Source organism: Tyto alba, unplaced genomic scaffold (assembly GCF_018691265.1).
Source record: "Tyto alba isolate M040663 unplaced genomic scaffold, T.alba_DEE_v4.0 Super-Scaffold_10, whole genome shotgun sequence".
Taxonomy (NCBI): Eukaryota; Metazoa; Chordata; class Aves; order Strigiformes; family Tytonidae; genus Tyto; species Tyto alba.
This window is the reverse complement of record NW_024881262.1, coordinates 14,865,524-14,889,416: the sequence shown is the minus strand read 5'-3', so window position 1 is coordinate 14,889,416 and position 23,893 is coordinate 14,865,524. Positions and strand designations below refer to the sequence as shown.

At 60.1% G+C, this 23,893-nt stretch overlaps 3 protein-coding genes across 5 annotated transcripts; all 3 read left to right on the top strand.

Moving 5' to 3' along the window:
• The first annotated feature begins 6,554 nt into the window (after nucleotides 1–6,554).
• On the top strand, nucleotides 6,555–11,633 carry LRRC15 (leucine rich repeat containing 15). The gene is made up of 2 exons (XM_032986830.2): nucleotides 6,555–6,655; nucleotides 8,359–11,633. The coding sequence occupies exon 2, from the start codon at nucleotides 8,364–8,366 to the stop codon at nucleotides 10,086–10,088; it is 1,725 nt and encodes a 574-aa protein (XP_032842721.2). The 5' UTR covers nucleotides 6,555–6,655; nucleotides 8,359–8,363; the 3' UTR covers nucleotides 10,089–11,633.
• Nucleotides 11,634–12,311: 678 nt separating this feature from the next.
• Nucleotides 12,312–15,510, top strand: CPN2 (carboxypeptidase N subunit 2). 3 transcript variants are annotated; one of them, XM_042801423.1, is made up of 2 exons: nucleotides 12,312–12,806; nucleotides 13,662–15,510. In XM_042801423.1, exons 1-2 carry the CDS (start codon nucleotides 12,795–12,797, stop codon nucleotides 15,309–15,311), a joined length of 1,662 nt encoding a protein of 553 aa, XP_042657357.1. In that variant the 5' UTR covers nucleotides 12,312–12,794; the 3' UTR covers nucleotides 15,312–15,510. The 3 variants fall into 3 exon arrangements, with proteins under 3 accessions (XP_042657357.1, XP_042657351.1, XP_042657363.1); XM_042801417.1 differs by having other exon boundaries at nucleotides 13,578–15,510; XM_042801429.1 differs by having other exon boundaries at nucleotides 12,777–12,806; nucleotides 13,765–15,510.
• Nucleotides 15,511–19,312: 3,802 nt separating this feature from the next.
• Nucleotides 19,313–23,169, top strand: LOC104361864 (leucine-rich repeat extensin-like protein 5). Its single transcript, XM_032986883.2, has one exon. It carries the CDS (start codon nucleotides 19,379–19,381, stop codon nucleotides 21,998–22,000), a length of 2,622 nt encoding a protein of 873 aa, XP_032842774.2. The 5' UTR covers nucleotides 19,313–19,378; the 3' UTR covers nucleotides 22,001–23,169.
• The last annotated feature ends 724 nt before the right edge of the window (nucleotides 23,170–23,893 follow it).

Below are 23,893 nucleotides of genomic sequence, written 5' to 3'. Positions count from 1 at the left end.
GAGGTGTCCTGTTTTGAGCTGCCTCTGATTCATTGTTTGCTGCCCAGCAGAGCTCAGCCCTTCCTGCAAAACTCCCTGGCCTGGGAAATCCAACAATATGCTTATTTATATCCGATCTCTGTTTCACTTGGAGAAGGGACAGTCTTCCAGCTCGGGTGGTGGTAGCGGTGGCAGGTGGGGAGGCAGCAGCGAGGGTGCCTCGGGGAAAGCGCAGCTGCACCTCCGACCCTCCCTCTGGGCACCATTGCCTTGCTGTTGTCTCAAGGCTTCGATGGCTTGACATTACCAGTGTATTAGCAAGGTTTTTCTCAGTCCCTGCAGCCTACGCTTCCATGATCTACTGCCCAGCCTTTGCCACCAGGCTGGGCTTGGGGGTACCGTGGGCTGGAAAACGTTGGAGGTATCTAATCCCTGGTCCAGGGGGGGTCCCTGCTCCCCGGGAAAGGGTGGATGCAAAGCACATCTGCACTCAGTGGCTGAGGGGATAGGCTTCACACTCTTGGCTCCTGTGTGGGATGCGGAGTCATAGTTAACAGCCCTGCATGTTAACCAGACCCGAGTCCAGGAGCCGACTCCAGGGCCGCATCCTCATCAGGAGTGCTCGGGGTGCGTCACCAGCACAGCCTCGCCAAGGGTCTTCCGTAACTCACTTGGTTCCCTCAGGCGCTTGGTTCTGTGGCCGTTGTTCCTGCTCTCTCTGTTGTAGGAAATCCTGGAGCAGTGGGAGCTCTGACCCACCGTGCCGGGCCGTTGGGAGTACGCAGCATGTTTCCAGCCTGATGTCATGGCAGGAGCCATTCTCCTTTGCTTGTTGGGACTTGAGGGCTGAGAGTCCCCAAGGAGCAGGGTGGCGAGGAGGGACTTCACTGCTGCCATAAGCTCTGGCAGCTCTCTGCCTGTTTCCCAGCTGCTGCAGGACACCTCCAAGCCACCCACACCCATGTCCTGTTGTATCCCTGGTGTCCCTGTCCTTTCCATCCCACCTCTGTCCCGTGAGGGCAGTAGCTGCTGGAGGGCTCTTGTTGCTGCTTGGAGAGGGGAGTGAGCTCAGGTAAGTGCCTACTAAATGCAGCTCAGCCCTCCAGCACACAGCAGTGAGATTGGAGCCTGCACCTTGGATCTTCCCTCTCCCGGAGGCAAAGAGAAGCTGGGTGATAGCAGATGTGCTCGGAGGAGACACCCAGCAGTGCTCAGTGGTTGAGGCATGCGTGCGACTGCTGCCTGTGAGGCAGCAGCTCCGGGAGCCCCTGCCTGACGTGATGGAGTATTGGCCGTGTCTCCTCCAGGCCTCTGACCAGCACATCTCGCCTGGGGATGCTGATTCAGCAGCCACGGTATCGGAGCACGGCATTTCCTAGGGATGACAGAATAGCTGGGAGGAGATGCAGCCAAAGGCATGTACCAGTGGGACAAGGCTGGGGTTGCATGTGTTTACAGACTCTCGCAGTGATCAGGAGGCCTGAAGCTCCTGCTTTGCCCCTGCTCTTTCCAGATGGGCAAGTTACAGAAGTGTTATGCCTCTATTTTCGCAGCCAAAGTCTGGCCTTGCATCTCCTTCCCTCCTAGGTGTTTAGGGGTAGACGAGCCCGGGCAAAGCCTCTTGCACCATGGTGTGTGAGTCTCACTCCATTGTGGGGTCAGGGGCTGCTGCTCCAGCAGCACCCTCAGCCATCCCACCACCGGGCTCAGCCCCTCTTGTACGATTGCTGCTGTGTGGCTATTGTGTTTCTCCCCAATGTGCCAGGCTTCCAGATGTGTCTTCGTGTCTCTAGATGAAAAAAGCCCAGGGCAGGGAGCCAGTGATGGCTGGCAGCAGCTCCCCAGCCTGCTGTGCACTGCTCTGCCGGCTTCCCCTGAGCGCTGGGGGGAGATAGGGCCCTTTCCCTGTTGGGAAGGGGTCCCTGAGGCACTCTCTGGTGCCAGGGATGGATTTACAGAGATGGAGAACAGGGCAAAGCTGGTCCAGCAACCACTTCGCAATGCATGAGCCGGGACAGTCCCCCACCATTGCCTCCTGCTCCAGCTGGTCCTTCCCTCCCCCTTGCAGCGCCCATCGGACAAGCTCTTTCCGTTTTGGATTATCTCTCCAGGCGGACTTGGCTGCAAGCCCTGCATTCCTTCCAGCCTAGCACTGCCCTGAGCCCGCGCCAAGTCCTGTGTGCTTCTGCTATCGCCTGGGGCTTGGGTCAGGGCTGAGCCTGGAGAAGGGGATTCTGTGGGCTGGGTGGGCCCTGCTTGTGCCTGAGATCCTAAATGCCCGATTCTGTGGGCTGGGTGAGCCCTGCTTGTGCCTGAGATCCTAAATGCCCTTTTCTGTGGGCTCCAGGAGAGTTGTGTTGGTGCTTGGATGGAGGTTAGCCTCCTGGCCATCCCTGTGCCCTACCCTGGAGGGACCAGGGCTTCTCCTCCTTCCCAAAGCTCCCACCTGGCACATGCAGTTTCCCAGGGAAGGCAGGACATGTCCCCAGCTCTTGGGGCAGATGCAGATGGAGCATCCTGGAGCTGTGAGCAGCAAGGCAGCCCTGGCCCCCCATTCCTTAAGCAGGGAGCTGAAAGTGCCCTGGGGGCTGGATCGCTGGCCCTATGGAGGAGCTCTCTGTTTTGGGCTCCTCAAAGGGTTAGGGTGGGCATCTGGTGGGGAAACGGCTGCTGGTACCTCTCTATTGGGTGGGGGGGCCCGAGAGACTAATGCACCTTCCTTCACCCCTCAGCTGTGATTCGAGCCTGTGTCTTGCTGCAGGGCTCAGGCCTGGAGGTATCTGTGCTAGAGCACTGAGGGGACACCCCCCCAGCCCAGCCCTCTGCCCCCCTCCTCCTCCGCTTGAGCAGAGTTTGGCCCGATGCCCTGGGCCAGCCGGTCTCTGTAAGCACCGGGGGCCATTGGGGGGGTTTCCCATAGCAGTGAGCACTTCTCAGCAGTGCAAAATAACGGGGGGGGGGGGTGGGCGTTCCAGCCTGAGCGGTGAGGTCTGGGGATGTCCCATCCCTCCTGGGGTGGGGGGGCGGGTAGAGGTGATTCAGCCGGGAGCTGGAGGTGTGAGGGGAGCAGGGGCTGAGGTGAGAGCTGGGGGGGGGGGGGGAGCTGGGGCTGCCGGGTTGTGCAGCAGCGTGGCGTGGGTGAGCGTGCTCAGCTGTTTGGCAGATGAGCAATGCGCCCTCCTGGCCAAGCCCACAAGCTGCTAATTTTAGCGATTACATGAAATTTTCCAAGCAGTCTCGAATCCCTTGGTGATTCAGAGCCGCTCGGCTTTGCTGTGTCCGTCACCCCGGCTGTGAGGATGCACTGGAAGTGTGCCAGCACCAACAGACCCAGGACTGTCCTGCTGTCCGTCAGCGAGGCAGATCTCCCCACAAATAGGTGATGCTGCTGTTCTGGGGCTCCTGGATCCTCCCCAGCTGGTGGTGTTTTGGGGCTGAACTTCGCAGGGGGGAGCACCAGGGCTTGTACAAGAAGCCACAGGTCAGACAGGAGCTGTGGTGGGGCTGGGAACTCAGATGGCTAAATGCAAGTGGCTTGGAGAGCGTGGCCAAGGGTTGCCTGCTCCTGGCCCTGCCGGCCTCCAGGAGCTGCAGGCAGGGGTATGTCAAAGCACGAGGGCTAGTGCTAGCTGGGACCACTAGCCCCAGGACCTCCAATCCCTCTGTGGGCTCAGCAGTGTGCGGAGAAACACCTGCAGAAAGTACTGGGGGCTCTCTGGTGCAAGGGCAGCTCCAGCCCAGGCTGTGGGGCAGCACCATGAGCTCTTGCTTTTCACCGCACAGCGGTGTTTGGCCACTGCCTGGGGTGAGAGATCAGAAAACTGCCCTTGTGCAGGAGGGGAGGGCTGGGGGCTCTGGGGGAAGGAGACATTCCCCAGCCCAGCTGTGACTGCAGGTTTCAGTGCCAGCCCTATCTCACGAGGGCACAGGGTCTGGCAGATGCCTACCCTTGGGCTCCATCATCCCCTTAGAGGCCTAGGGACACAGCAGTGACTCCCCGCTGCCCCAAGCTTGGTGTGGGGACTTCAATCTTTCTTTGGCTGGTGCAGCTGGAGGTGGGGAAGGTTCCCAGAGCACTGCTGGGCTCTGGGGCTTTCCTGTGGCATGAGGCTAGCTCCACTACATCCAGCACCGTGTGAGCTCTCAGCTATGCACAGCATCCTCCCTCCTCCAAACGCTTACCTCACGCTCACTCACATCCCTGCGCTGTCTCAGGGAGCTGCCTCTCCCCTCCAGATGTGCAGAGCGTGTCAGTGCTGCTATCCCAAACTCTCACACTCTCTGCTTCTCTCCCTTGTGCATAGCCTGGGGCAAGCTCCTGTGCGCTCACCTCCGGGAGCAGCTCCTTCTGCTGCGGGTGCGGTGCACGGGCTTGCGCCGTTACTCAGACTTATTTTATTTTTAGGGATGTCTTGAAAACAGACTCATCCTTCCCAGCCAGGAGCAGGAGCCAAGCTCCCTAGGCCTGGGTAGAGACAGATGGGTTTGTGACAGGGCTGTTACCTGGGCTCCTCTGAAACGTTGGGCAGTCTGCGTGGCTGTAGGGACCACAACCTGATCCCCCCCCCTTCCTGGGGGCAGGGTCTTTGAAGGTACCAACCACTTCATCCCCATCCCCCCGGGGCAGCGCTGCTTGGAAGGAGCTGAGTCTGACATTCCTCTGTCGGACTGGGCTTCGGGTGGTGGTTTTTCGGAAGTGCTGGGGTTTCATTTCTGTGTTGCCTTGCTGAAAAGCTGTGTGCTTCTGGGATGAGTCAGAGCAGGCGGGAGCCCAGCAGCGCTGGCGGCGGGCAGACAGAGCCGGTGATAAGGGTGCGATAAGGCCGTGAGAGCCCTGCTCTTGTGCCAGGGCTGCAGGGAGCGGGCAGCTCCCCATCCCGCTGCCTGACCTCCAGTTGCACCACTGTCAAGGAAGCGGGGAAGTTATTTTGGGAACCACAGTGCTGGGAAAATCTGCTGTGTCAATAGAGTGTGAGCTAAATCACTTGTGGGTGGTGGTTTCAAGATGCCCCTTCTCCGTGTCCAAATGCCTGGGCTTTGCCCCAGGAGCAGGCAGAGAGCGTGGTTGGGGGGTAGCCCCAGCCTCGGTGCTCGCTCCCCAGCCGGGGAGGGCTCTGTGGCCATGTCCCGTGGCAGCTGGGCCCCCCATGAAATCTGATGTACTGGTGGTGGTTGCCTCCGGCTGACGTCCCACTTCCTACCCTCTTCCCATGATCCCTGTCACCTTCCTCTGAGTCTGGCTGGAAAGTCCCCTCTCCATCCCTTCAGTTTGCTGTTTATCCTGATCTGGTCCCCTCCTTGAACAGTGTCCCTGTCCCCTGCACTGCCCTGCGCCCTCCCACCCCTCACAGCCCGGCACGACACGCTGCGGCATGGGGATGGAGGCAGCTTTCTTCCCACCTCTCCGGCAGCAGTCCCGTGCTGTTCCCATCTCGAGCAGCTCATTAGCACTGGCTGGGACCTGAGCAGGGGTTGCTGTGGCTGGCGGAAACATGGGTGGGCTGAGATGGGATTAGACATGGTCAGGGAAATTCCAGCTGCCCCGTGGTTAGCACGGGACTGCTCCAACTCCAGGAAGCCCAAAGGGGCCACGCATGCTGGCTCTCTTTAGCTGCTTCCTCCCGAATATCTGTTCCCGGCAGCTGCTGGACTGGGGCTGCCCAGGAGAGGTGGGCGAGGGAGGGGACCTGGGTTGGATGGTGGGGACCAAGGGGTGTGCACCCATGTGGGCTGGAGGGGAAAGGGAGGGGTGGTAGCAGGTACCCTCGAAAAAGTGGATGGGACAGGCTTGTACCCTGCCTCCCAAACACTGCTGGGTGCTGGGCTCCATCACCCATGTGTCAGGGCTGCTGAGGATGAGGAGCAGCATATGGGCTGCAGCACATCCACGGCAGCCCCCGGGAAATGGCAGCGTGTGCCGTTTTGGGGTTACAAGGCTGCTTGCAGCCAGCAGCAGCAGCACTGCCGACCCCTGCTTGGTGCCCGCTCCCGGGCTGGGCTGGGTGAGGTGCCTGTGGGGCAGAGCCCTGCAGTGGGTGCTTGTGGGGTCGTGGCCCCTTTGCACCTGTGGCTGTGGGCAGGGAATGAGAGCTGTGACCCTGGGCAGGGTCGGCGTGCTGGGGGGCTGCCTGTGCTGCCAGCCCTGGGCTGGGGCACGGCCGGAGGTCCCGACTCTTGCGGGAGCTGTAGCTGAGGAGGACAAGTGCCGTGCGTATGTCAGGGCGATGCCCTGGAGCAGCCCCAGTGTGAATGCGTGCCAGGGAAGGGCAAAACTGTGCCCAGGGGCCTGGCTTCTCCTCGCCTGCCCCCATGGGTCAGGTCACCCAGCCATGTCCCACCGGGGACCAGGGGGTCTCCAGGACTGAGCTGCTCCCTGGGTGCTGGCTGACATGAGCAGCATGTTGACGGGGCCGTCTGCTTGTCTCCAAACAAGAGCACTGGGGTTCAGGAGAGGGAAACCCAAAACTACATCTTTGAGACTCTTGCTCTGTTTGCAGAGGAAATAGGAGTTGGAGGCAGCTCTGCTCCAGCGCTTTCCCTAACCCCGACGCTGCCCCTGTGCTGATTCATTGATTTGGACGGGTTATATACTGGGAGGGGAAGCATGAACCACACTCGGCTCTCTTGCCAGCACAGAGCTGTGCTCGCTCGGCGCTCACGGCTGCAGGACACTCGGGTAAGTCTTCTCTCCACTACCACCCGTGTGAGTGGCCTCGGGCCTGGGGGACTCCCGGGGCAGCTCCAAGGGGTGGTGGCGCGGCGGCGGGATCTGCATGTTCAGCATCTTTTGATTTGATGGCGATGTTTGTCTTGAAAGGATTCTCCAGAAAAGCGAGACCACTTAGGCATTGTGGGAGCTGCAATAGTAATATAGGCAACATATCTTAAATAATAACCAATAGGGAAAATGAAGGGGGGAAAAGTAACATTTAGGGGGGCTGAGGTTGGGAGCAGTGGGATGCTGAAAGGCTGAGCAGTAGGGAATATTCAGCGTATTGGTCTGTAAACTTTTTGTCCCTAGAAGAAAAGAGGAGATAAATTGTTTTCAGCTGCCTTTCCTGAAGGGCGCTCCAGCGTGGATTCTCTGAGCTGCATTACCAGGGAGTGACATGAGCAGGGCTTTTGATGTGCAGAGTGTTTGGGGAAGTTTATAAATGGCTCTCTATAAACAAAGCTGTTCTTGGGTGCAGATTGTTTCCATATGGGAAACATAAACTGCGCTGGCTTGTGGAGGGTTCCTCCCTCCCCGCCGCAGAGCAAGCGTGTGAGCAAGCATGTTCCCTGGGGGGAGCCCAGGGTGGAGGGCAGGGGCCGTGCCCCAGCACCCCAGGGTGCTGTGCCAGCCGGGGCACCGTGCCCACACCCCTGCACCGCTGAACTTGCCCATCTGGCTGAGCCGCACTCGGTGCCCGGGGAGCTGCAGGTTTTCTCTCTCCCTTGTGCCACTTGAAGCTGCTCCTTGCCAGCCTGGCACAAGGCTGCTGCTTTAATCTAGAGAGGGAGGAAGCTCCCAGGCCAGAGGAAGGAGGAGAGGGTGTCCATGGTGGCGGTGGCTGTGGGGTGATGGAGGACCTCGTTGTAAAGCCCTACCTCCCCCCAGGCACCAGGGATCCCCCAGGCACTACCCTGTGGGACCAGCTGCGTACAGGTGCCCACACCGACACCCTGCTTTCATGGCCCAAATCAGCCAGGATTGAGACCTTCTGCTGGGGATGGGGTGCACACAGGGTCACCCCTGTGCCCAGCCTGGGCTTGGTGGGGCTGGTAGAGGGTCCCGTTGACCCAGACTCCTGTAGGATTGGAGCTAAAGCTTGCCCAGGCAGTGGGGGTAGCGATGTCTTTGGCTCCGTGACAGCAGCTCAGAGCTGCTTGCCACCAGGCAGAGCCAGGAGGAGGGTGCTCAGGGGTGCTGGGGGAAGCACCTTTCTTCCTTGCCCCCAGCCAACATCTCTGGGACCTGCTCAGCTGCGGGTGCTGCCGGCTGGCTCTGGTGAAGGTCTCAGCTGCCCAGTGGTGCCAGGGGGGCCAGTGCCACTGGTAGCAGCTTGCCACGCTTACTGCAAAACAAGAAACCTCACTCCTGGCCACTGGAGGAGCCAAGCGAGGGGGATGTCAGGGATGCCACTAATAGCTGTGGTATGGCAGCCAGGCGCCGTGGCCCCGGCTCTGTCCTGTTCTGCGCTCCTGCCTGGGCTGTGCCCATTCCTGCCTGCCCCCAGCCTTCATCACCTACCCTCCTCTGCCCAGCTGTCGTGCTGAGGGCAGGATGGCCATGGCCTCAGTGGTCTTTTCCAGGGAGAAAGCAGCACCCATCCCTGGCAATGCTCCTGGGAGCTGGGAAATCAGGGGCTGAATCACCCTCCTTTGGTTTTGCTGCAGGCCAAATGGAGCGAGGAGGCTGGCAGCGGTGGCTGCTGCTGCTGCTGGGCATCCAGCTGGCCAGTGGCCAGTGCCCGGAGCAGTGCCAGTGCATCCGCACTGCCCAGGTGGAGTGCTCCGGGGCTGGCATCACTGCAGTCCCCAGCCCCATCCCTGCGAACGCCATGACCCTCCAGATCATCAACACGCGCATCGCCGAGCTGGCTGACGCGTCCTTTGGCAACGCCTCCCTGCTGATCGGGCTGCGCATCGAGAAGAACAACCTGTCGCGCATCAGCCCTGGGGCCTTCCAGCACCTGCCTGACCTGCGCTACCTCAGCCTGGCCAGCAACAAGCTGCAGGAGCTCCCCGTGCAGGTCTTTGAGCCCCTGGGCAAGCTGGAGTCTCTGCTGCTCTCCAGCAACCAGATCCTCCAGGTCGAGCCTTCCCACTTTGCCCACCTGAGCAACCTGAAGGAGCTGCAGCTGCACGGGAACAACCTGCAGGAGCTGAAGGAGGGGGTGTTCGACCAGCTTTCCAGCCTCACCAAGCTCAACCTGGCCAGGAACAACATCGACCGCCTGCCGCCCAGGGCCTTTGAGCGGCTGGCGCGGCTGCAGGTGCTGCGGCTCTATGAGAACCGGCTCCGCCAGATCCCGGCCGGCGCCTTCGATGGGCTGCCGGAGCTGCAGGAGCTGGGGCTGCACCAGAACCAGCTGGAGATGCTGTCCCCGGAGCTCTTCGTGCACAATGGGAACCTGCAGAAGCTCTACCTGTCCAACAACCTCCTCACCGCCCTGCCGAGCGGCGTCTTCTTGCCCCTGCACGCTCTCGCCAAGATCACCCTGCACGTCAACCGCCTGCGGGACATCTCCCCCGGCGCCTTCGGGCCCATGCCTGACCTGCGGGAGCTGTGGCTCTACGAGAATGAGCTTTCCACACTCCCCACCGCTGTCTTCAGCAACCTCACCCAGCTGCAGCTCCTGGTCCTCAGCAAGAACCGGCTGCGCTCAGTGGCGCCGGGGGCTTTCCGGGGCTTGGGGGAGCTGCTGGAGCTGTCCCTGCACTCCAACGCCCTGCGCCGCCTGGACACCCAGGCACTGGAGGGGCTGCCCAAGCTGCAGAACATCTCCCTGCACCACAACCAGCTGCAGGCGCTGCCACGGGGCCTCTTCAGGGCCACCCCGGGGCTGCGGCACCTGCAGCTGCATGCCAACGCCCTGGAGTACCTGCCCGCCGGGATCTTCTCCCCCCTGGCCGCCCTGCGAGAGGTGAAGCTGCACAACAATTCCTGGCGCTGTGACGAGGGCATCCTGCCCCTGCGAGGCTGGCTGGAGGACAACCCTCACAAGGTGGGCGACACCCCCCCGCTCTGTGCACAGCCCCCCGCCCTGCAGGGCACCCCCATCGCGGGGCTGCCGCGGGACCGGCTCCTTGTCCCCCGGCCCCCCACTGCCTCCCCCCATCCCGGCACCCTGCTCCCTGCTCGCTCCTCTGAGGTGTCATTGCCAGAGGGTGCCTGGACGGAGCCCCCCGTGGGGCTGCCAGTCTCCCCACAGGAGGAGGAAAAGGAGGAGGAAGAGGAGAGGGGGTGGTGGGGGCTGACGCGCATGCAGAGCGGGGTGGTGGTGGCGGTCATCGTGCTGGTGTGTGTGGCCCTGCTCGCTGCTCTGCTGGCGTTGGTGGTCTACGGCTGTAGGAAGAAGAGCCACGTTGTGCTCATGAGGATGAAGGCGCCCAATGAAGCCTGAGCCCCCAGCAGACCCTGAGGGGAGCAGTGCTGGCGGGGCATTCCCTCCCCGTGGGGCCAAGGGACATGACAGAGGCTCTGCATCAGCTGCCCTTGCTGATTGGGATGGGCTAGCATCACCCCGCGTGTTGTGTGTCCCCCTGTCCTGCTCTGCTTTGCCCTGCCCCTGCTCTGCAGCAGGGCATCTCCTCCAGGTGACCTCTCATGTGCTCTGTCCCCAGCCCCTCCCGCCTCCAGCGCAGCCTCTGTGCTCAGTCCCTGCCCAGGGGCCAGCAGCCGGGGTGCAGGGTGCTGAGAGGGGACCCCTCGAGCAGGGAGACACAGCCTGGCCATGATGGTGCTTACCCCAAACAACAGGACTTCCCCATCCTTCATCCTTCACCTTTCAGCGTTCCCTCCAGTGCTGTCTGCCCTTCCACTATCCCCCACCAGCCCCTCTCCTCCATCTGCCACCCCCCCACTGCCCCACGGCATGCCTTCAGCCTCTGGCCCTGCCTGGGCAGCAGGCAGTAGCCACCACACAGAGCCAGGAGCTGAGCGAGCGCCTTCACCCCCAGCAAAGCTGCAGGTCCTGGTGCTGCTTTGTAGCTTGTTTGTGTCTGGGTGGGGATCCCCGCGGGGCTGGGCTGCTAGGGTGGCACACCCTGAGTGACTCGGCCGTGTCCAAGCTGCCCTCCTTGCTGCAGGCAGGACGGGCCAGAGCACAGCCAGCATCTTCTCCTGCTCCTCACACCCTTCTGAATCTCCTGCCAGGAGAGCCGCGGGGCAGGGTGCTGGCGTCTGGGTGCAGCAGCATCCCCCCTGAGCCCTGGCTGCACGCTGATGCTATCTCTCCTGTGGCCAAGCCCCTGCCTGTAGCACCTTGCCCCAACCCCACGGGTGGCTGGGGGGCTTGCACCGGTCCCCACTGTGGGGGAATTATAGGGGTGAGACGATGGATGTGAAGTGTCTGCCAGGGGCTGGGAGAAGCTCCTGTGCTTGTGCCCCAGGGCTGCTCCTGCTGCACCCCATCCCTGGTCCTCACTGCCTCAATACCCTCATGCATCCTCCAGCAGCTAATGAGCAACCCCGCCCTGCTCTGCCTGCCAAAGCTCTTCCTCTTCCTCGCTCAAGTGTCCTCCTGTATGTGCCCAGTCCTGCTGTCTGCTCGCTGCCCTCAGGCAGTGGGGACACTGTCAGCCCACAGTGGGGTGGGTCAGCAAGCGCTGGCTGCTCTGCCATTCGCACATGGGTGCTGTGCCACCACCGCCACCCCCCCTGTAGCACCTGCATCCAGCAGACACCCTGCCTCCCCCAGCTGTGGCACAGCCACGTAGGGGTCCAGCTCACCTCTGTGCGTGGTGCCAGGCTGCCTGGGGATCACTGCCATGGGACGAGGGTCAGCCCCAGGAGCCAGCACTGGCACAAGCAGCCCCATGATCGTGCACATGATGGGCTGCTTCTCTGGGCTGGGACCTGCACGGTGGCAGGAGATACGGGACTGTGCCGTGGGGCCATTGGGTGCTGCTCTGTGACCTCTCCATTAAAGTGCAGTTGTCCACCCCCAGTGCCAAAAGCTGTTTATTTGCTCCTCCGTGGTGCTCAGCCAGGGGATGACCCAGCAGGGACAGGAGCTGTGATTGATTTCCACTCCTAAGAGATTTCTATTCGTGTTGAGAAAGATCCCATGCAGGCTGGTGGGGCTGGGAGAGGGGTAGTGGGCTGCACTCACAGAGCCCGTGCTGGTCCCTGGGCTCCAACCTGGGGTGAGGGAGCCAGGAGGGCTCAGCCATCCAACAGCAGCAGGATGGCTTTTGGAGAGTGAGCTGGGACCTCAGCAAGCTCCTCAATGGACACACTGACTGCCTCCTGCGCAGCCTGCTCCCCGGGGCAGGGCCCCAGGGGTTGACCCAGTGGTGGGGACCTCGCTTGGCTCCCGTCAGAGCTGGCTGCCGCTGCCTTGTGTCAGCAGAGTTTCTCTGTGCGTCACTGTCTGCTCCATCAGCCTGGCTGAATGCACATAAGTGTCCCTCCTCCTGCCCCTGGGGGTGCCTCTGTGGCCACCCCAGCCCATTCCAACACAGGTCCTTGCAGGGCAGCCCTTAAGGTGGTGTACATGGCTTCCCCAAGCAGGTTGCAAGCTCCCAGGGAGTTCAGCTGGTCCGTGGGTCCCTCTGGCCATCCCACTGCTGGCCGGGTGCACGTCACGGCCTGCAAAACACCTGGTGCATCTCAACAGGATGGTCCCAGGGTGGTCCCTTCTTCACGGCATTGCTTTGCCTGGCTAAGCCGTGCCTGGTCCCCTCTCACATGCGAGAGATGTTTGCTAGCACCATTTCCCAGTAAGATTTAATTAAGTCCTAGGGGTCTCTTGCGGGACGGCTGGAAGCAAGTGTGGTGAGCTTGGTGTGGGATTGGTGCCACCCATGACAGCAGCACCCTGCCACCATCCCCAAGCCAGTGGACGTCCGGGGCCAGGACCCTGCTTCCCTGCCAGGATGCTCACTGGCGGCTGCCTCTGGCCTCACCTCCAGTCCCTCTGGGGCTGGGTTATTTTTCAAAGCACTCCAAGGACACCGGTTGTTGTTGCCGATAAGCAGCAAGGGGCAGCTCCGCCCTAGCAGGAACAGCTCGTCAGCCAGCTTCCCATCCGCCCCAGAAAACATTGTCCCATCTTGGCGAGCAGTGTCCCTGCAAACCTGCCGCAGGCTCGGCGGCAGTCTCCACGATGCCATACTCGGTAAGTGGTGGCCGTGCTGCTCGAGTAGTTTGGGGGGTCTGGGATGGGTGGGAGCTGCTGGTGGCTCTGGAGAAAAGAAGTGAGATGATGGAAAGGAAAAGCCAAGCTGACGCTGCTCTGGAGTGCTGGTGTAAGTCCAGGATAGCCCCATTCGTGTGGGGTGTCTGCAGGTGGGCATTGCTGTGGGGTGGGCAGCATCCCGCATCATACGGCAGCACGGGTGTGTACCCCAAGTAGGGAGTGACTGGCAGAGGTCTGGAGGGCACTGCCTCAAAAAGTGCCTCTGGTGGGCTGGGAACAGGCATTTGGCCTAGCAGAATACCCCTCAGGCAGGTCTGTTGTTGCTCTGGTTGCTTGAAGAGAAAAAAGTACTTGATGGGCAGTTAGAAATACAACTGTTGGAGCCTGTTCCTTTTGACATGGAGCAGCAGCATATCCCTGTGCTTCACATGCTTCCCCACCCCAGAGCCCGGCTTCATGCCCATGGAGATATCGTGTGAGGCCACAGGTTCCCCCAGGATCTCTGTGGGACCACACGGGTCCTACCTCAGCCACTGCTCTGCAGGACGTGGGGACCTTTGGTGAGGGTGGCACCACCCTGGTTGTCGCAGGGTGAGCTGGAGTGGGGCTGGGGTGCAGGGGAAGAGCCCCGACCCACTGCACAGGGCAGGCAAGGAGAGATTTGGGCTTCCCACAAGGGGAACGCTGGGGCGGTGCGAGCAGACCGGGGCAGTGCCCCAGAGGTTGCTCCCGCTGCACTTCTGGCTGCAGGAGCTGCTTCCCCAGCAGCACCCACCTGTGGGTGCAGATTTCTGCCTCGCCGAGGCAGAGGATGAGGCTCGGCTCCTTCTCCAGTGCAGGCTGGTGGTCTATGCACTGCTGGGGCTGGGGTCCCTGCTGGTGGGGGGTATGCCCCTGCTCTGCCCCCCCACCTGCCAGTGCTATGACACCTCCAAAGTCTTCTGCTCGGAGGAGAGGATGCAGGAGATCCCAGAGGGCCTGCCAGGGAATGCTACTCAGCTCTTCTTCGTGGAGACGGCCCTGAGCAGCGTCCGCAGCGGAGCCCTGGGCTCCAGCACCACCCTCACCAAGCTGGTCTTCCTCAACAACAACATCCAGGAGCTGGAGGCTGGCGCCTTTCAGGAGCTGCCCAGCCTCACCGAGCTGGAGGTGTCGGGCAACCCCTTGGCAGCAGTCAGCCCGGGGGTGCTGATGGGGCTGCCCAGCCTCAGCAAGCTCTCCCTGGGTGCCAACGCCATCCGCTCCCTGCAGCCGGGGCTCTTCGCCAGTACCTGCCGTCTGCAGGACCTGCGCTTGCCAGGGAACAAGATCGAGGCACTGCCCCCCGGCATCTTCCGCTCGCTCCGGCACCTCCAGACCCTGGACCTCTCACAGAACCTCCTGACCAAGCTGCCAGCCGGGCTGCTGGCTCCCCTTGCTGCCCTCCGCCTCCTCAAGCTCAGTGACAACCTGCTGGCACAGGTGTCCCCCGGCGCTTTCGGGGCACTGGGCTGGCTGGCTGAGCTCCACCTGGATGGCAACCGGCTGGAGGAGCTGCCGGCCGGTGCCTTCGCCAGGCTGGGGGGGCTGCGGCGGCTGCAGCTGCAGCACAACGCCCTGGGCAGCCTGGCCCCCGACATCTTCACCAGTCTCCCCAACCTCACTGTCCTCAGCCTGGAGGGTAACCGCCTGGCCACCCTGCCCGCCGCCCTCTTCACCGGCACCCCTCGTCTCCTCCACCTCTCACTGGCTCACAACCAGCTGGAGACGCTGCCCCAGGGCCTCTTCTCCAACCTGTCAGCGCTGCAGACCCTGGTGCTCTCGCACAATGCCATGGCCCACCTCCCCGCTGGGATTTTCCAGGGGCTGGCGGGGCTGGCGGCGCTGCAGCTGAGCCACAACAACCTCTCCAGCCTGCCGGCTGGGCTGCTGGCCGGGCTGCCCCTCCTCACCGCCCTGGTGCTGGACCACAACCGCCTGGCCCGCCTGCCCCCGGGGCTCTTCGATGCCAACGAGGAGCTGGCGCGCGTGGGGCTGGCCAACAACCCCTGGGCCTGTGACTGCCGCCTCGCCTATCTCCTGGGCTGGCTCCAGAGCTTTGCTGAGCCCCTCATCCATGCTCAAGCCTCCTGTGCCAGCCCGGCTGCTCTCCAGGGACGGTCCCTGCTAGAGGTCCCCCAGGAGCAGCTGGAGTGCCCGGGAGCACCTGGCATCCCCCCAGAGGAGGGCTGGGATGGGGAGCTGGGGAAGGATGCTCCAGGGCTGTGCACCTACAGCAACCCCGAGGGCACTGTAAGCATGGCCTGCGATGCCACCAGCTGCCAGCAGCTCAGTCTTCGCCTCCCTCCTCCTCCTCCTCCTCCCAGGCAGGCGTGGGGCCCGGGGCAGGTGTACCAGGGTGCCTGGGTGCTGCGCTCCCGCTGTGGCACGCTGCAGGTCAGCGTCCTTGTCACGGCGCAGAGCGGGGATGAAGCCACCTCTCCAGGTCTCCCCGCTGCGCCCTAGAGCTTGGGCAGGCTCATGCTCTGCTCTCGCGTTGGCAGCGTCTGAACCAGCCTGGGAACCAGCACCCTGTCTCACTTCACTACCCGGGCCGCAGTCGCCAGCTGTCACCGAGCTCTCTGCAAGAGCTGGCCTGGTGGTATTTATTCTCCCAGCTATGCGTTTCCTGTGTATTTCAAATATAATTAAAATGTATATATTATTTCTGTGCAACCAGTTCCCATGGTGGAGAGAGGAAACACTGTTCCACCGCCTCTGCCCATGTGTCTGGGGGAAGCAGTGAAGGTCGCTGGGGTCTGATGGGGACTTGGCTGGGGCTGTGCGTGGTGTGGCACGGGTGCAGGTGCCTGAGGTGAGGAGGTGCCGCTCTCTGGTGTGCTCAGCTCTGCCTGCTGCACCTCTGCAGCCCCACCTCCTGCCCCGCTTCCCTCGGCAGTGCTGAGACCCACCTGCAGCCTGGCACTAACCCCAGGGCATGGGTTTGGTTTGGGGTGTCCGAGGGTGGGCGAGCGCTGCCAACTGCCCGTCAAGAGGCACGGGCTGTGGGGCTGAAGGGTGGGCACCGGCCCAGGGCTGTGCACCGGCAGGTCCCCACCCGCCCTGGCAGGGCTTGGCCTGCAGCCCCACAGTCTGCCCCAGAGAGGCTCGGGGGCCCGCGGAGACGGAGCGCAAAGGCCCAGCAGCGCTGCCCACCCAGGGGATGGCAGGTAAGGTGGGTTCTTCCTTGAGAGAGCAAGTGTGTGTGCATGCACGTGTGTGTGAGGGCATACGTGTGTGTGCATGTTCGTGGATGCACGTACGTGTGCAAGGTGCATGCCCGGCAGGCTGCAGCAAGCTGCCTGCTAGCAGAGCCCTTCTCCCATCTGGAGTTGTGGTGCAGTGTTCCTGCACCACCTCCTGGCCGCTGGGACCCAGGCTCTCCTGGGCCAGGCTGCTGGGAGAGCCCTGCCTGCACCTGGCCAGCCTCCTCTGAGCCAGCCTTCCCGCAGCGACAGGGGAGCTGGGGTCCTCTCTTGGGGCTGTGCTGGTTTTCCTGCTGGGCTGTGCGTCTCTGCCAGCCCCTTCCTTCCCTGCTGCTGCCCAGCCAGAGGGCCGGGAGCAGAGAGGAGTCTCCATGTCATGTTAGCCTGACGTGCCCTGGCTGGGCTCTGGGCTGCTGGCCCCATGCTCCCAGGAGGTGGGTGGGCAATGCTGCACCCCCCAGACACAGTCCTGCACAGCCACCCTGCCACCTCTCCCACACAGGGCACTGCCACTGTGCTGCAGTCATCTCCCAGGTGATGCTGGTATGGCCACCTCCAAGCTTATCTCAGGGATGCTGTGGCTGGCTGCAGCTCCCCAAACCCTGGCACAGCTGCCACACCGTGGCCTGGGGAGGCTGGTGTCACTCCCACCGTGAGCTCTGTCCCCTTGCACCCTGGCTCCTGCCACCCTGCAGCCTCTGGAGCAGCCTGGCACCGAAAGGGGACATGGACACATCTGGCATTGCCGTTGGAAAGTGGTAAGGCTGTTGAAAATGTGCTGTAGTTTGAGTGGTTTTAAATTTACTGGGAAATGTATAATGAAGCCCAGCAAGCTTAAACTGAGCCTTAATAGGAGCAGGTGGAAACTGAAGAAAAAATATTTGAATGCAATTAGTGTGATTATCTGTTGGGGAGCAATGGATGCCTTGTCATTTTAAGTCTTTGCATCAAAGAGTGTATTTCTTCTCACAAGACGCCCTGTACTGGCCAGGAGCTCTGGGAGGGTCTTTGGCTGGTGCTAGGGCGCAGGGGTGCACACCACTCAGTCCCAGCCCTACGGCCCACGAGGTGTGTGTGGGGCTGTGGGGCTGAACTCAAAGCCCAGGTGTCAGTGTAGCTTTCTGGCCACAGACGTTATCCCCCTTATAAGCTTAAACAAATGGCTTCAGAGCAGCACCTTTAGCTACATAAGCCAATTCCTGAGGAAGGAAACAGCTGGATATTTTTAATAGGAAAAGCTTTAAATAGGAAAATTCCTTTCTGTTGTGTCGGTGGGGGTGGTGCCTTTGAAGCTGGTGGGTTACGCTGGTGGAGATATGGGCCTGCAGGGACCATCAGCTACAGAACAGGCTGGCCTGGAGATCTTCAAGTTTCCCTGGATGTGACTAGTCAAGTGGTGCCAGCAGATAACGCCTGGGAGTACGTGCCTGCATCCTCCCCGAGAAGTTTCTGCAATGGCCTCCCACACGGGGGGCACTGCTCTGCTGCCTGCTCACCGGCTGTCCCTTATCTCCGCACGCAGACCCATGCCCTGACCCCACGCAAAACCAAGCCCTGCGCCGGGGCCGTGGATAAAGGGCTGGCCAGGTGATGGGACCCCCTTGTCTGCTGGCCTTGCTCCTTGCACAGCACGTCTCGCTCCGGCGGCTGGACTTGCTCACAAGCGCTCAGATGGGTAAGTGATAGAAAATGATTTTTTTTTGCTATTTAAAATGTGCTGGGAGGGGCGGCTCTGGGGCGTCTGTCGATCTTTTCCTTGCAGCAGGGAGCCAGGAGATGCTGCAGCTCTGTGAGCTGGGGCCATTCCACCATGTCCCTGAGCTGCTGGAGGGTGGGACAAGCAAGGGCCCACACTGAGGTCCACCGCAGCCAGATGGAGTGAGGGACGGTTTTAAAAGAGCTTTGCAGTTCAGAGCTGTTTATTTTCAGCCCCATGCACTCAGTCCAGCCATTCCCAGCTGTGCCTTTAACCCATTGCACTGCCCCTGCAGCTGAAGTGAAGCAGGCACTTCTGCAGGCTCACCCCCCCGCTCCTGCACCCGAGTCTCCCCGGGAGAGGATGGGCAGGGATCAGCAGCAGCTTCTGCCCCGGGACGCCCCGTGGGGCAGCTGGCACGTACCTCACCTCCTATCAGTTTCTCTTCAAACCTAGTGGCTTATAACCTTCAGTATTTGCTGACCTCTCAACATTTTTCAAAAAATTAACTTTTCTTAGCAAATTTACCCTCCCAGCAGAAGTTTTTTTTTGCATGATCCGCTTTGATGGACACCCAAGAAGCAACCCACAACCCTTTCCCTTGCTTCCACCCAGGGGTGTGATCACAAGCTGGAAACTACGGTCCCAGTATGATGTTCATGGCCATTAAACACCAGCTAATGTTTTAGTTGAATGTTTCCAAATGACTCGATGGAAGTGGTGGGCTTTATGTGGCTACTGGTGGGTGTGTGTCAGTGACTTCACTTCCTAACTGCAGGTCAGAGCCCTAAATATTAGGTGTTAAAGAGTTCATCTGTGGGCATTTCACAGTGTTTAATGAACCTTTCTCTAAAGCTTGGTTGTTGCTCACAGATTAACCATTTCTATCTGATAGAGCTGCATAACCAAGGCCAAACTATGATGCAATTAGCAAGAATCCTGAAAAGGAGATGCTTAGAAGCCATGTTTTGAATGACTCTCCTGAACTGAGAGAAGCACCAATGAAATAGCAAGTCCACCCAGCACAGTGTGGGAATTCTGAGTAAACAAGGTCATCTGGTCTTGGCTGGCTCCTGGGACCCTTGCTGATGCCTCATTAGCAAGCACAGGGCTGACGGCTTCCGTTCTTGCATGAATGAGCTGTTGCCCTGCTGAGTAACTGGACCCACTGGGGCAGTACTAATAGGCAGCAGTGCTTTGCCTTCTTCACCCAAACAGTTGCTGAGCCTACAGCCCAAATGTGGGAGAAGGAGGGCCAGAGGGCAGACCATCCAGCCCTTGTCTCTCCTGGAGCATCTCCCAATGCCAAACCATGAGCTGGCTCACTCTCCCTTCCTCTCCATCCCTCGGTACCAATGGCAGTGAACTTTTGTAAATGCAGCGTATGTTGGCTTGTATGGGCTCTCTCTCACAAAATGTGTCATGGTATGCAAATAGAAGAGTCCCAAGAGCTGAACGACAGCATGGTACCACAGTTCATGAGCTGTGGACAGAGATTTTTTTTGTTCTTCGTAACTGAAATTTTAAACCTTTCTTTCAGGACAATGTACCAGCATTTCCTTTTCCTTTTCTTCCTCTCCTTCCATCCCCATAAATGCCAAGATCAAATCCTGGGGGAAGATCCGTATGAAATGCCTGAAGACTACCAGGAGGTCTACAGAGGGACAAAAAATGATGTCAAAGAGATTCCAAAGATTGCAAAGCCCTTCATTTCTGAGATGATCTTTGTGCAAACCAGCATCACTGCTATAAGGAAAGGTGCCTTCAGGTACATGCCCAACCTGATCAAGATTTTGTTTATTGGCAACAAGATCAAGACAGTTGAACCCGGAGCCTTTGATAATTTGGACAAGCTGAGGGACTTGGACATCTCTGGTGCCTCTTTAGAAGAACTACCTGTGGGCACTTTCCAAAACCTCCCAAGCTTGCAAAGGCTGGAGCTGAGAGATAACCACCTCAGGTACATCCCCAAAGGCCTGTTTGATGGGCTGGAAAATCTGGGAGAGCTCTCTCTGCACATCAATGCAATCCCTTCTCTTCCAGAAGGCATTTTTGATTCTCTTGTCAATCTAACATTTTTGGACCTGGCTAGAAACAGGATCACGACTCTTTCTGGGGATGCCTTTAGCAAACTCCGCCAGCTGCAAGTCCTCCGGCTGTATGAGAATGAGTTGCAGGACCTCCCGGAGGGGTTACTAGACAGTCAGCTGGGGCTGCTGGAGCTCAGCCTCCAGAGGAACAGGCTCAGGGCACTGCCACCCATGCTCCTGAGGAGCCTGCCTCACCTGGAGAAACTCCTCTTGGATAACAACCGCATCAGGGTTCTCCCACCTCAGGCCTTTTTTGGTTTAAACAAATTGAAACTGCTGACTCTGGGTTCAAACCACATTACGGAGCTCCCCTGCTGCCTTTTTGACACCATGCCACATCTGTGGGAGCTGGACCTGGGCAGGAACAGTTTGGCCACACTTCCAGACAACATCTTCGTCAACCTCACATCTCTTGGCAAGCTCATCTTGTCCCACAATCAGCTAGCAGCCCTGCCAAGAGGAGCCTTCACTGGGCTTAGCAAGCTCTCGGACCTCCAGCTGGACACAAATCAGCTGTCTGCTCTGGATGATGAGATCTTTGCTTCTCTCTCAAATCTGAAAACACTCAACCTTCGGAAGAACCAGCTGGAGAGTATCCCACGAGGGCTCTTAGACCCCCTAAAGAAGCTCAGCTCAGTGTTTCTGAGTGGGAACCCGTGGAGATGTGACTGCAACCTCTGCTACCTGCACAGCTGGGTCCTGGGCAACAGTGAGAAGGTAAAATTGTCCACCCAAGTGTCGTGCAAGAGTCCATCCCACCTGGCAGGGCAAGCAGTGACATCGATGAGGGATGTCCACTTGATTTGCCCAGCTACTCTGCCCCTTTCAGCTTATTTTACCCCTTCTCTGCCATTCATGTCCACATCATCACAAGGGATGTCAACTTTGCTGTCACCTGAAGACTTTCCCACTTCAGCACCAAACACACTGTCATTGGCAGCCTTTCCCATCACAGCTCTGCCAACCATGCTGTCACCTGTGGCCACTTCTGCCATGTTGCCAACCATGCCAACAAAGGTCTTCTTCACCACTCCATCACCAGCCAAGCCATCTAAGGTCTTTGTCACCACCCCATCATCAGCTATGCTACCCAAGGCCTCCATCACCACCCCATCATCAACCGATGTGCCCAAGGCCTCCACCATCACCCCATCATCAACCAATGTGCCCAAGATCTCCATCACCACCCTGTCATCAACCGTGATGCCAAAGGCTTCCATTGCCACCCCATCACCAGCTGTGCTGCTTAAGGCCTCCTTCACCACCCTATCACCAACTGAGCTGCCCAAGGCCTCCATCACCACCCCATCACCAGTTGTGCCACCTGAGGCTTCCATCAACACATCATCACCGACCGTGCTGCCAAAGGCCTCCACTGTCACCCCATCATCAACCATGTTGCCCAAGGCTTCTATCACCACCCCATCACCAGCTATGCCACAGGAGGCCTCCAGCCTGTATCCAACTCCAGCCTTCATAAGCCTACAGCCTCCTGGGACCACCAGCCCAGAGCCTGCACTGTCCACTCTAGCTTCTGCCACCACACTGGTGCCAACCAGCCCACTGGCAGCCACCACTAGAGAAATGACTCCCTCTCTTCTGGTGCCCACAGAGGAGCCAACCACCATCCCATGGGGGACACCCAGCATCTCCCTTGTCTCAGACCACCCCACAGCACTCTGGCCACCCTCCAGGGCTGCTGTGCCGGGCATGGTCCCGCTGGACTCACACTCTGCATCCCACCACGCTCCTGTGCCAGGCAGGGAACAGGACCATGCCACAACGTGGGGCTTGTCCACAGTTGGCACCCAACCCACTCAGCACACTCCCACCCCTTCAGGCGCCATCCTGCTCCCGATACCTCCTGTCACCCCACAGCCAGACCATAGAAGCCCGTGGCCAGTTCCCTCACCCCTGGCGCCCCGTGGCCACACCTGGGGCTTCTCCCTGCGGTCCAGCCCGCGGCGCTGCCGGGTGGCCCTGGCCCTGGGCCTGGCCGCGCTGGCACTGCAGGCAGGCTGCGTGCTGCTATGGGGGAGGCTCGCCCTCCTCCTCCGCCAAGCCACCCGACACCGGGGCCACCCCGTGCCACCGGTGAGACTGCTGAGTCTCCAAGCCCTGGCCACCCCACAGCCCCCCGAGCAAGCCCGGGCACTGCTGTGAGCTTTGCTGTGTGACCTGAGCACTGCCCGTTGTCCTCCTCTGGGGTCTGCTGGAGCCGTGCTGGCCGTGGGGTGCGTATGTCACAGGGTGGGTGTCCCAGCCCCCAGGTTATTTTGGGGTGCCTCCCAGCTGGCCCCTGGAGATGCTGTGAGCCTGGGGAGGTTATGCGCCGTGTCAGTGTCTGAGGGGCCCTTCTGCCAAGAGACACTAGATGGCATCCCGACACAGGCAGTGGCTGCCACCGGGAGCAGAGAGGGCGACCAGTGGCCCTGGAGGCATCGCACCGAAATGCCCGAGACCCCGCACCCCGCAAGCTGGGGACCTCGCTGGACCTCGGGCACCGCCCGCTCTCGCTTTCAGGGCCTGGCTGGGGCTCCTGCCTGCATCTCTTCCCCATCCCTGGCAGGTTGCTACCTTCAGGGCGCAAGCAGTCCTTGGGGAAGGACATCCCAAGGCTTCCTGCCCCTCATCCCAGCTTCTTCCCTGTGTCGTGTTACAGGATGTGTCAGTGCCCATATGTCCATCGTAATGCTCTGACCTCTTCCCCTCTCACTGATCCTTTCCTCCTCATTGATATTAAAGCCTCCCCTGCATCTCTGCCATGCACTGAAGGGCTGGCTAGAGGAGTATTTTCATCTCAGGGCCCTTCTCGCCGTGACCTGCTGTGGGGGATTCCTCTTGCTTGCTGGAACGTGGGGTCCCCAGCCAGCACCGGCCTTCAGGGACCCGTGTGGGATCAAGCCTGTGTGCCCTCCTGCAGGCAGCAACATAGTGAGACAATAGTTATGCTTTTCTTTCCCCTCTTAAGCCTTACACCCCCAGAACCTCTTTGCAATGCTCTGCTTGCCCCGGCCTCTCTGGAAGAGCAATGTCTGAGCATGGCTGGACGTGCGGTTCTCATACCGTAACTTCACCTGATGCTGAGCCTGAGGGCAGCTGGGCACTGGCTCTTCAGAAGCTCGGGAGAAAGGGGCTAATTCTCCTCGTAACTGAAGGGTTGATGTGTGCCTTCACCTTTGCAGTTCCTGCCAGGGCCAGGAAAGTGCCACACTTAAACAAAAGTAGCTGTTTCTGTGGGGTTTCTGCCATCGCAGAAAACGCTGAAACTTCCACAGGAAGGCTTTAGCCCAGGTGATTTTTGAGCGGATGAACACAGGAGTTGTTCCTTGGTTTGGGTCTCTGGGTACCTTATTTTGCTCTAGGTAGGCTCAGTGTTGACTTTGCCCTGTGCCAGGCAAGCTGCTTCCAGATTTAATCACCCTGGTCACTACAGGGTTGCAGGTGTCTTTCTTCAACTCCTCACCTTTGCTGCCAGCGCCTGCTCCATCCTGTCCTGCCTTTGGGTGCACTTCCCCAGGCATTGGGCATAGGGGCTGCCTGGCTTTGGGGGACCTCAGGGTGGAGAACCCTTGAAAATCAGTAGCCTGGACATGTGCTGGGCAAAGAGCTGTGGGGAAGTGGCTCAGTAACCTCCTGTCTGAGGAGTCCCAAGCGCCCCAGCTTCCCTGCCTGGTGCAAGACCAAGGGAGGGGGAAAGGGGCTTTGCATTAGGGTATGTGCCTGTGGCTATGCATTAGGGACCTGGATATATGTCTTTGCTAAGAGCCTGTGCAGTGTTACAGGCCCTTCAGCTGCTCCTTGAAGTCCTGCTGACGGCTGTGAAATACGGGAGGCGAGTGTGGGGCAGCACATCTGGGCGGGATGGAGCGAGCAGCTCCGGGGCCGGGGCTGGCACGGCAGGTAATGAGACACAGATGAGGAGGTGGGAGTGTTTTTCCTGGCAGTCCAGATGGGCTCGACTTAATACTTGATTTAGAGGGTTTGAAAGCAGGGTCTGGCTGCTGGGGAACAGACCCCGAGCACTTCCCGGGGCGGCGAGGGGGGGTCTCCGCT